At 38.7% G+C, this 15,159-nt stretch overlaps 1 protein-coding gene across 3 annotated transcripts in view; it reads left to right on the forward strand.

The window, feature by feature from the left end:
* Positions 1-15,159, forward strand: part of LOC117292194 (netrin-1-like) — a 57,233-nt gene that overhangs the window by 24,701 nt on the left and 17,373 nt on the right. For 2 of the 3 annotated variants that reach the window (XM_033774148.1, XM_033774149.1), the window contains 2 exons: positions 1,161-1,169; positions 9,054-9,110. In XM_033774148.1, coding sequence (XP_033630039.1) covers positions 1,161-1,169; positions 9,054-9,110 — 66 coding nt within the window. The remainder of the gene's footprint in view (positions 1-1,160; positions 1,170-9,053; positions 9,111-15,159) is intronic. The other variant, XM_033774151.1, reaches the window with a different exon arrangement.

The following is a 15,159-nucleotide window of genomic DNA, read 5'->3' on the forward strand; positions in this document are numbered from 1 at the left end:
ACGCTAAATTAGATTGCATTCCCCGCTAAAAGTGGGTGGGTACGACTGCATGTTAGCCTTGCATGATAGTTTGGTCTTGTGGCAAATGTTTATTCCTTTTTCTTTCTTTCTTTCTTCACAATCGCCTATATAACGCAGTGGCCTCAGTGCTTTTCTTCAAGGGCTTAGAAAGCCTTGGGGCACAGTTCATAAATCACTTCACAGCGACAAATAAATCCATAAATACACAATTATGTGGCTGAATTACATTCTTTTCTATTAAGCTTTTTTCTGCGGAGGGAGCCAAGGATTTCTGTTCACGGAGTTTTCAGCAGCCACAGAAATCATTTGAATACAAGAAACACAAATTTATCTCAATTTCTGTCGCGCTTTATTTCTATATCTATCTAGCTTTTCTTTCTCTCGGGGGGAAACAAAGCTTGGTGGTTTGTGATGCGCTTGACAATCAAACAATAATAATAATAATTGAATTTTGATTCAAGAAATAGATGAAGGGTTGAAAGGAACACTAATGTTATTTATTCCTGTTATGGAAAGTACACGTACAAGTATGTTCTGTACCGTTTGAAGAATTGTTTTCACCCATGGACATTCTAGATCTTTGGCTTTGGTGAAAGTCCGGGTGCACTTTGCTTTTTGTTATCTTGCATTGAAAGTACAAAACTAGTTCATCATTGATACAATGCATGTTTTTTTTTAAGTATTCGTATGAATAATCTTGATAAATAGCCCACGGGTGGCGCTGTGTTGTGGAAGTTGTTTGATTCCAAACCTAACTCCTGGTCCAGTAGTAGTTCTCGAGAAAACTAGCTGACTATTTCCACTAAAAATACAGATGTATAAACAACTTCACTTTAAGATGGCTGAATAAGTATAGACATAAAAATAAATTCATTTGACCACAGTGTTCTCAAAAACGAATCAAACACTATAATCGTAGAAGAAAACAAATGACAAAAGATTAAAGAAGATTAATGTTCATGGGTGAAGACATAGATATTGTTAAGAATACTATAAAAGTTAGTATTTGTTGGTAGGGAAACAAGGTCATCTGACCCAAATTGTGTAGCTAATTGCAATATTTTTTGTTTCTTTCTTAATCTTCTTTTCCCTTTCTATGTGCACAATGTTCATCTGCACTGGTCACCACACACTTGTAGAGATCAAAGGTATGCACCAATGTATATAGTTATTTAATGATTATTTCAATTGCAGGGTTTACCAACATGTAATGACTGGGCCATCGATAGTGCATTGAACCATCAATACATTGACCTATCAGTCAATGATCATTTGTTTTATGTAAAGTCAAATTGGGACTTAGTCCGTCGATATATTACCTCATATAACCTGCTTATGTGGGAATAGTTGTAATAGTAAAACGACCTGGACAAGTTTATCAAACTCTCTGCTAATCTGAGGTGGCAGGGTACCAGTACGATATTTTATAACATGGAGTTTTGGCTGGTAGCCTACCTCTGCTGAGCACTTAACACAATTGGTAAGTTTGTGTCATGGTTATTTTGACTGGTTTAAAGTGGTCATTATTATCAGAGGGGCCAGTAAGGTCCTCGCATAACCGATTGTTTAGTAACGAAACCTGCTTTAATCAGACAAAAAGTCATTACCCAAAACACATGAAGTAAGCAGGAAGAAAAACTGCAACTTTATACTTTCCAATATCCACCTTAATGTAAAACCAAGACATAATTTTATCCAGGGTTTTTCTGGAATGTCAAGTTTGGGTAGACACAACGGATGGCCCAGGCTGACATGTTTACCGCTACATTGTTGTAGCCTGAGGTTCTTAATTATTGTATAATTAGTGTACATTGTTAAATGTTGTATTTTTGCACACACTCGCCATTCATCCACCCATTTGTCACATCACAAACTTGCTGAGCTCAAGAGTGTGTAATCTGTACGCCACAATGTGCACAGCCGGCAGGCTCTCTCATAAATTGCACAAGAGCACCTCATCATGTTAAAATTATAAACCCTCACGAGTAAGTGGACTTTTAAGCACTGTATTTCTACCCAGGTATTTAAGGATACATGATATAGCAAGCATCCGTTTTGCTTAGTCTTGAAATCAAATCGGTAATTGTTGTGCGTCCTTATTCGCCGCCCGTCGCACTGTGTATCGTTGCGGGGACGGTACACACACACCCTCGATCCCAATAATATACGATCGTTGCATGAATGTATAATCGCACTGTGACCGTTACATGACACTGACTAACGACTTGTCATTAAGTCTAACAGTTTGCGTGTATATGTAGTGCAAGAGGCTAACGGTGTGAAGGCATTACAACAAAGTGCGCGTAATAATGCCGCAGGTGGACGATGCCACGCCTACTTCTGCCCAGAAAATTCACCACTTTTGTTGAGATGCAACGAGTACTTAAAACCTGCTGTGATTCTCCTTAACACCCGACTTAAAAGCAAAAAAAAAAAGACCGATGAGTTCCAACCTTGGCCTCTCACGTATTGACCATTTATAAAGGCGTTCACGGATTTAAAATATTTCACAAACGTTCGTGTGGGGATTTGTGATGTCAGATGGCCAGAGCAAGCGTTAATGTACGTTACTGCTAAAGAGCCCACATAATGGTATTGACCATTCACAACTCAAGAGGGTCTAAACAAAAAAACGTGCATGTGGGGATCTGTGGTGCGAGATGGCCAGAGCAAGCTTTACTACGTTGTCGAGACGTGATATAGTGCAGAATTGGGCATAATGACCGCCACGGTCCAAACACGTTTCTAAAGGCAAAAACTACAAATTTCTAAACTTGGCTGTGCCTCGTCTAACAATATCATTATTTTTTTCCACCAGAGGAAAATTGTCATTCAAACCTTTAAATACTCATTAAGTAAACAATACTGAAAAGCTATGGCAAAAAAACAACATAAAAAGTCTTACATTATTAACCAATATGAATACAGCCATGATTTGGCCAGATTTGTTAACGCACAGAAACAGTGGAAACATTAAAGAGCCAGACAAAAATCAACGATTAACGACAAGGGCAAACATATTAAAGTCTAAGAAAACATATTGTAATTTTTTAAAGAGATATATTGACATGATTGACGTAAACCGATTTAGTTTCACACCAAAACTTGAACAGAAATGCTATCGTCCTTGTAAAAAAAAAAAAAAAAAAAACCAGCCACTTAAATGTCAAATGGAAATGGCATTTCTTATTCGTAGACCAACAAGTGTCAAGCTGCAGCATACAACACAACACAACACTCCAAAGAGAAGTCCTTCAATTTAAAAAGTTGGGTTTGTTGTCAAGGTAACATCTTTCACCATTCTAAGGTGTTGTTTCAGCTGAAGTACGCTGTAACACGGTGTCATGATCCTTCCCAGGGGATTTTAATGGGTCCGTTTCCACAGTGACATGACACACAGGGCTCGATCAGAACACTGACTGGAGAGTGAATTCTTACTGTTATTTTAGACAAGCCCACCATCCCACTACTCACCTATTCCCACTTAAAAGGAGATTGATGAACTTGGACCGCCTTTGAACATCTTGCAAATCAGGGTGTGTTGTCAAATGCTCTTTGTGGGTCGCTGAATGCGGAAGTAAAAATAATGACCGATTATGCTATCTAAGAACACTTAACACAGAATTGAAAAATATTGCCACATGATGGAATCGGACCACCTTTGACCATTTGAAATTCGGGGTGTGTTTTGGCGGACGTTTTCAAAAGCTATTTCGGGTCACTGAGCATAGGCAAATATAATTATGTTGTCACAGCATAAACTTCTAGGTACCAGTCTATTTGGTTCCTGAGCCTCACTCGGGTAATAATATGGGAAAAGAGCGACTAAAGACGTGACGGTTAGTGACGTGTATGTCAGAAAGGGTTGGGCTTCGGTGGAGATGGGGGAACCATATTTAGCAGCCAAACCAAGGCAGCCAATTAATATGATAATTTTGATTAGACAGAAAGTCCTAATGGGGTCGTGTCCCCTGCTTCTCTCAAATACCGTTTTTGTTCACCCATTCGATTGCGACAAATGTGGCATTGAAGTAGTTGACACGTGGCGTAAACGGGAAATCCCATCCTCTCCCTCAATGGGATCGAACAGAAATAAAAAATAAATGGATCGATTATTAATCCCCCCCCCTCCCGAAAGGTCATTTTTTTAAGGTCATTTATGATAATTGTGTTTAGAAAACCTTCAGCAATCACACTGAGTCATGGTTTCGTCAAATGAAATGCTCGGCATATACGTCTAATGTTAAATCAAATAACACAATGAGTCTTAAACACCCTTCTGTCTACATGGGGAACACAGAACACATATTGTTGCAGAAAAGATTTACACTACGGATAAATATTATAAATGTATGAAAAGTTCAATTGTTAAATCAAATGCGATGGTCCGATAAAGGCTGCCTAATTCCTCCATTCCTTTAGTTGTAGCACACTTTGTCCGAAGTTCTGCGACCCTGTTTACAAAACGCTCGCAGTATCACTATATACCAAGGTTTTATTGTGCATTGTATTTTGTAACCGCCAGACAAGTTTTTTTCAACCAAAAGAGAGACGAAAAAAATGTTGAAAAAAAAATAACTTTCAACAATACCTTCTGCTGTTTGAGGTTTACAGTTCACTCCCCGCGGTACAATTTCCTTCTAAAACTCTTTTGTTGAGTTAAATAGAAAAGAAGAAAAAACTAACAGTTTTATTGAACCGTCCAATAGCCCCTGTAGCATAAGCTGTCAGAACGGTTTACATTATGTGTTTGTGGGAAAAATTAAACCATTGAAAGTTTATGCCTCCCTCGCCCTTCTCTTTTTTCCAAACCAAGCGAGTGGATTTTTCTATGCGGGTAGAAAAAAGAGAATAGTTTAACTAAGAAAACAGTGATCAGCAATCCTCGCCCGTGGCCGAGATCTAAGAATTGATAAAATAGGGAGAGCAAAATGCCTTGGGTTGGGGGGGGGGGGGGCGGGGGGTAATCAGTAATGTCGATTTTGGCAAGTGTATTATATCTTAATATAATGCGAGACCCTTTGTTCCAGGGGTTTGTAACATTGCCTATGGCCTTCCACTGTGCTATGTAGGCCACTTTTTGAGAGGAGTTTGTTAAGAGTCACAGAATTGAACAGTATAACGAGAAAACAAAAATCATATACACCCAAACTCCACACACTCGTGAACATCAACAACAAAATCACACACAATAGCTGAGGAGGTCATAGGCAAATTTTTGAGTGATGGAATGCCATGAATTTCCAAGAAAAACAAAGATTCAAAACCTGAATGTAGAGCACCGAATATTCCCCACGCTATTATATTCCCCATCTCATACATGTATTCATGATGAACGGTCGAATCCTTGCTGGTGGTTGTATGCGAGTTTTAAAGTTGATATCTCGGGTTCACAACTCGAGTGACGACCAACGCGCAAAATATGCGTCACCGTGTCGTGAGCATCGAGGCACAGCGACGTGACCGGACTTGTCAGCTAAAGTAACTTGCCCTCAATACACGGTCATTGCCGCTTAAACTATCTAAGGCACTGGACACATTTTGTAACTGTTAAAGTATTCTCACTTGGTGTATCCCGACATATGCATAAAATAACAAATATGTAAACATTTGGACTCAATTGGTCAACGAAGTTGCAAGAGAATAATAAAAGCAAAAATTCACTTGTTACACAAATGTGTGTACTTCAATTGACTAAAAAGGATTCAGGCCTGAAGTATTTTAATATTTGAGTGAGAAAAAAGAAAAAGAAAAAAACTACGTTACTTCAAAGGGAGCCGTTTCTCACAATGTTTTATACTCGTAACCAAGTAAGTTTGTATGCCAATATTTTGAGTAATTGTCATACGGGGCAACAAACTGTAAACCCTTTATGTGACATCAGCATGAAAAGACACCTTCTCGTGAATCTTCATTTATCCCTCATCAATATAAAACAGCATACAAACAATCACAAATGGGATATACTAAAGCCTCAAAATAGAACTCCATCCTGCCAATGACGTCACATCGGGAAAACACTTGCTTGAACATGTGGTAGCAACATCCCACAAGCGTGTTCTACACACGTACATGTACACACTACACAGGGATATGTTCACTAATGTCGATTAAATCTTGTACACGATTTCAATACCGATGGGAATCATGCAATAAGCCAACAATTTTCTTATCATCCTACTTTCTCTTTCAAAAACTGTTTCGAATCAGATATAAATAAACCCCTCCTTTTTCAAAATATATCCTCTTACTCTGCGTGATTTTTCCCCCCTACATCCACCACAAACATCATGGCCACTTACTCCTGAACTCCATCTGTTCACCTCATCTCTTTCTAAGATCCATGAGGAGGCACTTTCCTTCACATTTCTCCATCCACCTTTTCTTCCCCCCCGGGAGGCAAGTCAGGATTTCTTTCCAATCTGACGTGTGAACTGAAAACTCTTAATAAGTCAATTTCGTACACGTTTTCTTCTCTCTCAGATCTCTTGAGTGTTTTAGGGTGCAATGGTCTGCTAATGTATTCCGTAGATCGCTTCCTGATACTGAAGTAGCCCTGTCATCGGCACTATACATTGGATCCATTGGGAGTGACAAGGGGGTCGGACACAGAAAACAATCTTAGATCTAAACTAGAGAGGACGGAAATCGCAAGACCTAGACTAGCATCGTGATCTATATCGCCTTGTTAATATTTTCCCTCGATTCCTGCAATAAAAACTATTTGAGTTCACAAACCCCTTTTAAATTTTAAGATTTTAATCTGAGTTGAACGGCGTTTTAGATTTGGTTTTCTTCCAGACAACGACCTCTCCCTCATACATCTTTCAAAAACAAGAACAGCAGCGAAGGATCAAACACAAATATAATTTCCTTCTGAAGTAAATTTAAGAACAACTCAGAACTGAACAAAAATCAAATTGCAACCATTATCGAAATAGAAACCAACACATGCATATGCAATACCTTTTATTAAAGATAAGTTGTACATGAAACAATCCACTGCAGGTTCAACCTACACATGATGCAGAACAAGTTGTTCTATAAATTTGAAGAAGAAAACAACCAAAACACATAGCAGTTTGTGCCAACATCATTCATGCTATTGGACGTTATTTTTAATCTAAATGCAAAAATCGGCCCACTTGGAAGACGCCAGAATAAATCAAAATGTAGATGAAAAATATCGATCAAACACAACCGATCCGTTCGTTTTGTACAAATTAAATGTCATTGACTTTGGAGATGAGAGATAAGAATGCTGCACAATAGGGGCTGATGGCGTGACGCATACGCGTGTGTGCGTTTACCTTGTGCACAACCATATATCCATTATCAACTATACATGATCAATGTAGACAGCTCTTATGACGTTTTGCCAACCAATAGGGTCTGTACTAATGCGTGAACATAATTAGCATATTTCATGGAAAAGGCTAACTAAAAGGAACTCAAGTATCAGTGAGCTAATAAAAAAACAGAAAAAATTACTTTTCATATTTTGGCCCAACTCCAAAACTTCATGTCTTCGGGTCTGAAGTACTCATACATTGTCACAAATTCACATGTTTCCAATTACCAGTGCGTTTCATCACTGGTTATTCCAAAGGTTCGTCATGGTTACTCAGTCCGCTTATGGGCAACAAGTGTCATCATCAAAAGCCTTCGTCATTAAACTCACAAACCTAACTGTCTTTCTAAAGAAAAAACATCTGCTCACAAAAAAAGAATTCTTGAACAAAAAATCAATTCCCTTGGGGACACTCCAATAAAATTCCATCGGTGTCTTAGACTTGTAATGTAAGAGCTTCTCAGATCACTTTACACCACAGATCGATCAGAGCGCGTCCCAGTTTTATTCATTTTTTTGTCCAAGTCGCCACTCGGGTATCAGTCCGCCGTTAAAGGCACTGGACACATTTTGGTAATAAAAAATTGTCAAAGACGAGTATTCGCACTTGGTGTATCCAAACATAATGTGCATCAAATAATAAATTGGTGAAATTGGGCCTCAATCGGTCATCGAAGTTGCAAGAGAATAATAAAAGAAAGGAACAAAAAACGCCATTGTTGCACAACTCTGTATGCTTGCATACGCCCAATAAAGGCTTTTAAAAGGCCTGAAGTCTTTTAATATGTGAGTGGTGAAAAATTACCCTTTTCTCAAAAACTTACTTCAGAGGGAACTATTCATGTTTAATACTATCAATATCTCTTCTTTGCTCGTTACCAAGTAAGTTGTTATGCCAACAGTTATTTTGAGTTATCACCAACAGTGTCCAGTGCCTTTAAATCTCAGACGAAGAAGACGAACAAGAAGATGACAACAAATCTTGAGTCATTTGATACTTTCTGCTTTCGAGGAGCTAGAAAATCCCCGTTACGAATCCTCCTGAAAATAGTTTTAAAACCGCTGCAGGACATCAGGCCGGTTCGCTTTCTCGAAATCCTCGCACTGTTTGGCAGATGTTTTCGTTCGCTCCCCCGTTCGATCGCAGACTTCTTTTCGGATCCCCCTGAGGGTGTGTATGGTAAACGCTCAATCCGGATGTTTACATCGACTGGTTAACTGCGCGAACTTATGGCGGTGCAGTCGTATATGAATCACTTGGAAAAGACATTAATTTTAAGTTATGAACAGATTTTCTACCTTCTGCCTAGGTAGTAATTTGTAAAGCAGGACAGCAGGACTGAGAAGTCTTCCGAATTCAGAAAATCTACTCCGCTGTAGTAGAATAAAATTAAGAAGAAAAAAGTGAGAGGTGGCACAATTTTTAGCCAGCAAAGCAGTGTTTAAATATCATCATAGCTCTTGTGTTGAGTTTGAAATGATGTTCTCTAGAAATTCTATCATATAATATATTATAGCGAAATAGTTTGATTAAACACCTTTCTTAAGGAGGTGTCAGTCTAAATTTGGGAACATAAGCAAGATCGTCCATATCGACCCCCACTTTTTTTGTTGCTGATAATATATTTAATGTTTTACTTTTTCTCTGGCATTAATGTTATACTTTCTTAATTCCAACCAGGAATTCCGCAGATAACAACACCTCCAAATGAGCCAGCACCTGCCCCTGCAAACACAGGTTAGTAACACACCGTCAAGATTTATTTGTATGATGTGATGTTCTACTTTTTAAAAAGGTATTTCTTTTGTTCTAAACGTTCGCGGGGTAGGTATCCATCCCTTAAAATAATTAGCATCTTTGTTTTAGATTTTTAAATTTCAATAAACTATTTTGTGGTATTGCTCATGTTCGAAACTTCTCATGTGTAACAGTAGATTTGTTTGTGACCATAGGGACATTGGCAGCCATTGAATCCAACAATATTTAATGGTGTCCCAGTTTGATTGAGAACAGATGAAGAAGCAATTTGGTGCCTCTGTTGGTTTAATTTAAATATGTATTTATTGTTGCACACTGAAAACCAAGCAAAGATGGCGGCGGACTGATAAAAGTCTATGCTGAACTTTGACCTGTAAGCTTTAAACTTACACGATACGTGTGTTCACGTACATTATGTCTATAATCATCCTACATTGTTGAAGCAGTTAAAGGTTTACGATAGTATAGGATAGGCCTACCATCTTGCTTTAGTATTCCCTTTTAAAAGTGACATACCAAGGCAGCATACACAAATAAGTATCACTCCATCCCAACTTATGTTCCCATGATGACCCCTTCCTTTCACTTACACAAGCCCCGCCCCTTCATGAGTAGTCCCCCCTTTTTCCCCGGCGGAAAAACATAGTAATCAGACACGGGAAATATTGCTTAACGAACACGGCCTTGAATTAACGATAATTTCTTTTTAAGAAATAAAAAACGAAATTGACAAATGAGGGCTGCTATTTTCGGTCAGCGGTGCACCGGGGGCCCATGGGGTTACCCCTGGGTGATTGGTACCCGCAACAGGTGAGCTCCTCGGCGCTACTTAACACCTGTAAGGCTGACAGATTTAGGAGGGGGGCTTTTGAATATAGTGGTGTGTGACCTTAAAACTCTCCCTCTCTCTTTTTGTTGTTTTGGCGGGCCATACCTGGCAAGGATTTATTGGATTTGGGAAATTATCACAGTTAATATACTTCATTAGTGGGTTAATCGGGAATCATTGTTGCTCAATTGGGGTTTTATGGATTTAGTGGGGTTGACCTGAGGTTTGTGTTAAAGGCACTGGACATAATTTGGAAATATTGTCAAGTATTTTCACTTGGTGTATCCAAACATAATATGCATAAATAACAAATCTGTGAATTATGAAGAAAGAAAAACCTTTTGTGTGCTTTTAGATGCCGAAAAGGCTTTAGGCCTGAAGTCTTTTAGTATTTAATAATAATAATAATAATATCGAAGTTTTATATAGCGCATGTATTTACCAAACAAGGTACTCAAGTCGCTGAGTATATACAAACTTTCAGAAAGAGTGATCTCAAAATCTTTACGTTACTTCAGAAGAAGCCTTTTCTCATGCCTTTAAACAACATTTGACTATCTACCTAAGGAATAACATTTATTATTGTTCCAAGCATTGAAAGTCCTCACGTTGTAGTCATATTTGGTTTACGGTAACACCGTGGTATTACCGCAAACCAAACATTGCTTGATACCTAACCAGGCAATTCCACAAATCTTCAAATGATGTTTTAAAATATTCTTTGCACCATCGTATGAGAATGTAGGAGCAAGTGGAATTGGTTTTATGTTTTACAAACTGATATTTAACAAGCTACGAGGTGTGGGAAGGCGTTGGGTGGGCATCATGTGTCATTGAAAAGGTTAGCTCTGTGTATTGGTACAGATATAGGCGGCATGAGGCGAGGCGGTTGCCACACCACTTGAGAGTAGCCCAACCTTGCAATTCTACCATGGTCTGCTTCTCCCATGTTCGTTGCATACTAAACACGACTACACAGGAAGTGCAGTCGTGCCTCTCCCTATATTTTTTGACATAAAAATAAACAGTCAACTTCCATGGCAGGCTGGGTTATTATTTTCCCATTGTTTGTGTATTAAGATAATGTTGCAAGAATATTTTACTGAAAAAATCAGCAGAGTGATTGTCAGTCTTAATTACCGAAAACACCTATTATGCTCAAGTAAACAATATTTACGATATGATCTTAAAACCGTATTTACACAAGGGCATATAAAAAAAATACTTTAAAAAAGGCAGCAAAAACGAGCAAGAGAGAAACTTACTGGCTGCTGTTAAAAATACGAAAAGAATGCAACATCAAATTCCAATCGAATATTCTATGGGTATACAGTACAGGCGAGGAGTGCTACATTTAATAATACCAGGGCAGTTAGTAGGAAACGAAAGGTGTCGACAGAGAGATAAATCATTTTAGGTTGGCATAGTTGGACTGAACTCTTGAAGAAAGAGAGATAAGGGGGGGGGGGCCTTCGTGGCAAGGTCAGAATGATAACGCCAAGAAATTAACCCCTCACCAAGAAAGCACAGTGTTGCGGTGAATGGTTATCACAGGTCTAGAGACAGGTGGAGGGGTAAGAAATCATAATCCACGTCCAAAGAAATACTGGAGAAGAATCTGTAAAAAACGAGGCCTTGGAAAATGACCTGTCCTCATGGTCTGAAATGTTAATGTTTCAAAGAGAAAGTCACGTTTTGCGTAATTAAAACAGCAATTAATCCAGATAAGTCAATATTATAGACTGGACAACCGTGATATTTAAGCCCCCTTTCACACGAGAGTAATTTAGCAATGGTTTCTTGCTGAGTTGTAGCAAGGGTGTAGCCTACAGTGTTAAAAAAATATGCTTCGTATGCAAAGACAACAGTTTTTGGTAGTGTTCAAGGCCCTTGTAACCTGTCCAACATCATGACAAAGTCTGTATACATGGTGGTTCTACGACGTGGTAATGCATGGTGGTGCTAATTTCAAGATTAGTTTTATATCTTGCAAAGTTTCGAATCCAATGCCAACAACATAAAAAACTATTTTGTTAATGTAGATTTCTTTGCATAGAAAACGTATTCATAATAGTTAACACGAACATATGAGCAAGACGAGAAGCAAGTATTTCAAAAGGAAGTCTTTAAATATAGGCCAATGCCTGCCTTATGAGGTTAAGTATCCCCAAATTCCCAGGTTTGCTGAAAACAACCTCTAACGTCGCTTACCTGGCAACTAGGAATATCGGGTGTTTTGATCAGTTAAAAAATGTAGAAAAATAATAATTCAATTTGAATGTTGTTTTTTCAAAAATGAGTCTTGGGATGTCGAGTAGACATTGACTGAGGGACAGCATCCCCCAAGGAAAAAATATAATTGAGACGTTAGTTTTGATTGGTTTTCCTATAAGTTACAGGGACTTCAAAATGAAGTCATTGAAAACATGTGATAGGGTTCACTGGCTCAAGGCAACAACATCGCGAAACAACATTTTGTATTCGCGGTCTTTTAAAAGTAGACTCCATCATTGGAAGATACAAGTCCAGGTCACATCTATCTCACAACGTAAAACTACCTTCAGAAAATGTATGTGTACTTTTTATCTTGTTATAAAGAATGTCTATGTCAAATCAAAATAGCAATTCGATAGTTGGAAACAATCTCATATAACAGTCTTTCAGAGGGGGCGGGTAATATTAGTACGGATGCGAATTGTGTCAACATGAACCTATAAATTAAAGATTGAGACACAAACATTTTGAAATGTTTAACCATTACCAATCGTGCGTTTTTGGTATTGGTTATTTCAGTCTCATTATGCCGATATTTTTTTTGAGCTGTTTGTCTCATTGCTTCCATTCTAGAGGGAGCGGGTAATATATAAGTGCTGATGCTAAGTAGGCACCCAGTTGGCCCCCTATATCAAAATGAAGCTTTGAGATTAAGTACAAAATATTGTGAAATCGTTTAACATTACCAAATCGTGTGTTAGTGATATTGGTTGTTTCAGTCTCGTATATGGCTTTAGTGTTAAAGCTGTTTATCTCATTAATACTGCCGTTTTACCTCGCACGCAAAATTATAACCCTCTGGCACCGACTTGTGTTGACTCCTCTTTTTGATATTATGCTACCCTTTGAAACTCTGGCGCACCTTGGGGTCATAATATCATCAAGCCTTAACCGTCCCACTCATTTCTCTCGATGTTTTCAAAAACCCTTTTAGTACGACAGCAATTTAGCAAGGGTCCCTTGCTTAATTTGAGCATGGATCATCCAATGTCCGTAGTGAAATCTCATATTTGCCATCTTTTGTGGACAGTTTAACATTGTTATAATTTCACACGACGTGCAATTTCGCAACCGTGCTAAAATAAGCGAGAGACCCTTGCTAAATCGCTGTCGTGGGAAAGGGCTAAAGGAGGGAGCAGTCCTCTGGTGGTACTGCGAGTGCATTTTTTGTACGGTGGCGGTATTTTGGAAACAGGAAGGGAAGCAAGTTGGGGTCAGGGTAGCGACAGGATTACGGCGTAAGGTGTTGAGGGATAAGGAAGCATAGCTTGCTGAACTTTTCTCTAGCGTGGTGAAGCGTTTAGCCGTGGCAAGCTTTATTGGTAACGAGTTGTGAAAAGATGATGGAACGGAGGAAAAAGGTGTGTGACACCGATACAGATTGGGGTCACCCACACACACCGCTACACGTGTAACTATAATCTAACCAATAATGAGATTTCTCATTGAGTTTTTAGGAATGAAAATAACAGATGGACTAGGGTGGTTAGAACTCAGCATTCCCAAGCACATCTATATAGGCCTACCTGTTGTCGTCGTATACGACTATTTTGTTTGTCTGTTTGTATTGAAAGGGGATGTAGTTTAAATGGACTAGTAATGGAATGATGAACTTCCCGGAAAAACACAGATTCAAAACTTCAACAAAATAGGCACTGCATTATCCACACGCTATAAATTATCATTGCACACTTAGTGTATATCTAATATAATACAGTGTCAGATTGATGTTTAAAGTTAGAAAATCGCAAGTCCTTCTCAAATCTTGCTTAGTATTTTAGTTACATACCGTCCTGATTGGGATATGTTTAAATTAAACACCCAAAACCTTTTTTTGGAGTTGCCATTTTAAGTGTGCCTATAGAGTATATAAATGTATTTTTGTCAAAACACTTGTTCACACACCTGGGCTTTTCAGTCTAAACAAAATATTGTTTAAGTTGACCCCTCCTGACCCCTGACCCCTTGTAGGGAAGAAGGTGTGGCAACAAGTGTATATCAGAGACACAGGTGTGTTCTCGCTAGAAAATATACACAATGCAAACTATAACCAAGATAACCGCTTAAAGACAGTGTATGGTGGATTGGTAATGTGCAGCACAATAAATAACTCACACAAATCCAGTTCAATTCTACATGTGGTATAACCAACCCAAAAACTGAACCATACTCCCATCTGAATTACTATCATGAGTATGTTGTGTTTTATGCAGTGCTTTGTTAAATAGCGAGATGGGGCAATTCTTTGAACCAAGTCACAACAAATTGCTTTTTTCACAACAGTCAGCAGTTTGCAACAGCCAATCCTTCCCACAGCACAAAGAAATAAATGAATACAATAAAACAATCATGTACACATCCAGACCTTGGACTTCTCTCTTGAAGGGGCTCACTGGTAGGGGCGTTTCTATGGGGGGAAGGTAGAAGTTTGTATTGGGCACTATAGCAAAAGCACAGGGCGCTATGGTAAATGCTGTGGGTAACATCAAAGCAAGCACCAAATACGATTGAATTCGCTCTGTTTGTTTTGTGGTGAGAATTTCAGTGAAGGGAAATTCTGCAGGACCAGAAACCCCCCCCCCCCTTCACAATCCCAGTTAATAATCACAGTGCCTTTAAAGTAGGTTATACATCACGATTGTCAGGTCATGTGTGTGCAATTGATACCTTTACATGAAGTTGTGTTTATCCCTTTAAGGTGTTCGTGTTCAGAGGTGCCCTAACAGGAAGCCGTATGTCTGTCAATAGGAACATTAGTAAAAATGTGACAGTCAGAAATGCCTTGCAGTGCCATGAAACTGATTCTTTTCTATGATCTCGGCCCAGGTGTTAATGTTTTGTACCCCTTAAACTTATGTGTTAAGCCTCAGAAAGGACACTGAACTTAGCTAAAGTAATTGATGAAGTGATTTGCGAGCAATTTTT

Source organism: Asterias rubens, chromosome 7 (genome assembly GCF_902459465.1).
Source record: "Asterias rubens chromosome 7, eAstRub1.3, whole genome shotgun sequence".
NCBI classification, from domain to species: Eukaryota; Metazoa; Echinodermata; class Asteroidea; order Forcipulatida; family Asteriidae; genus Asterias; species Asterias rubens.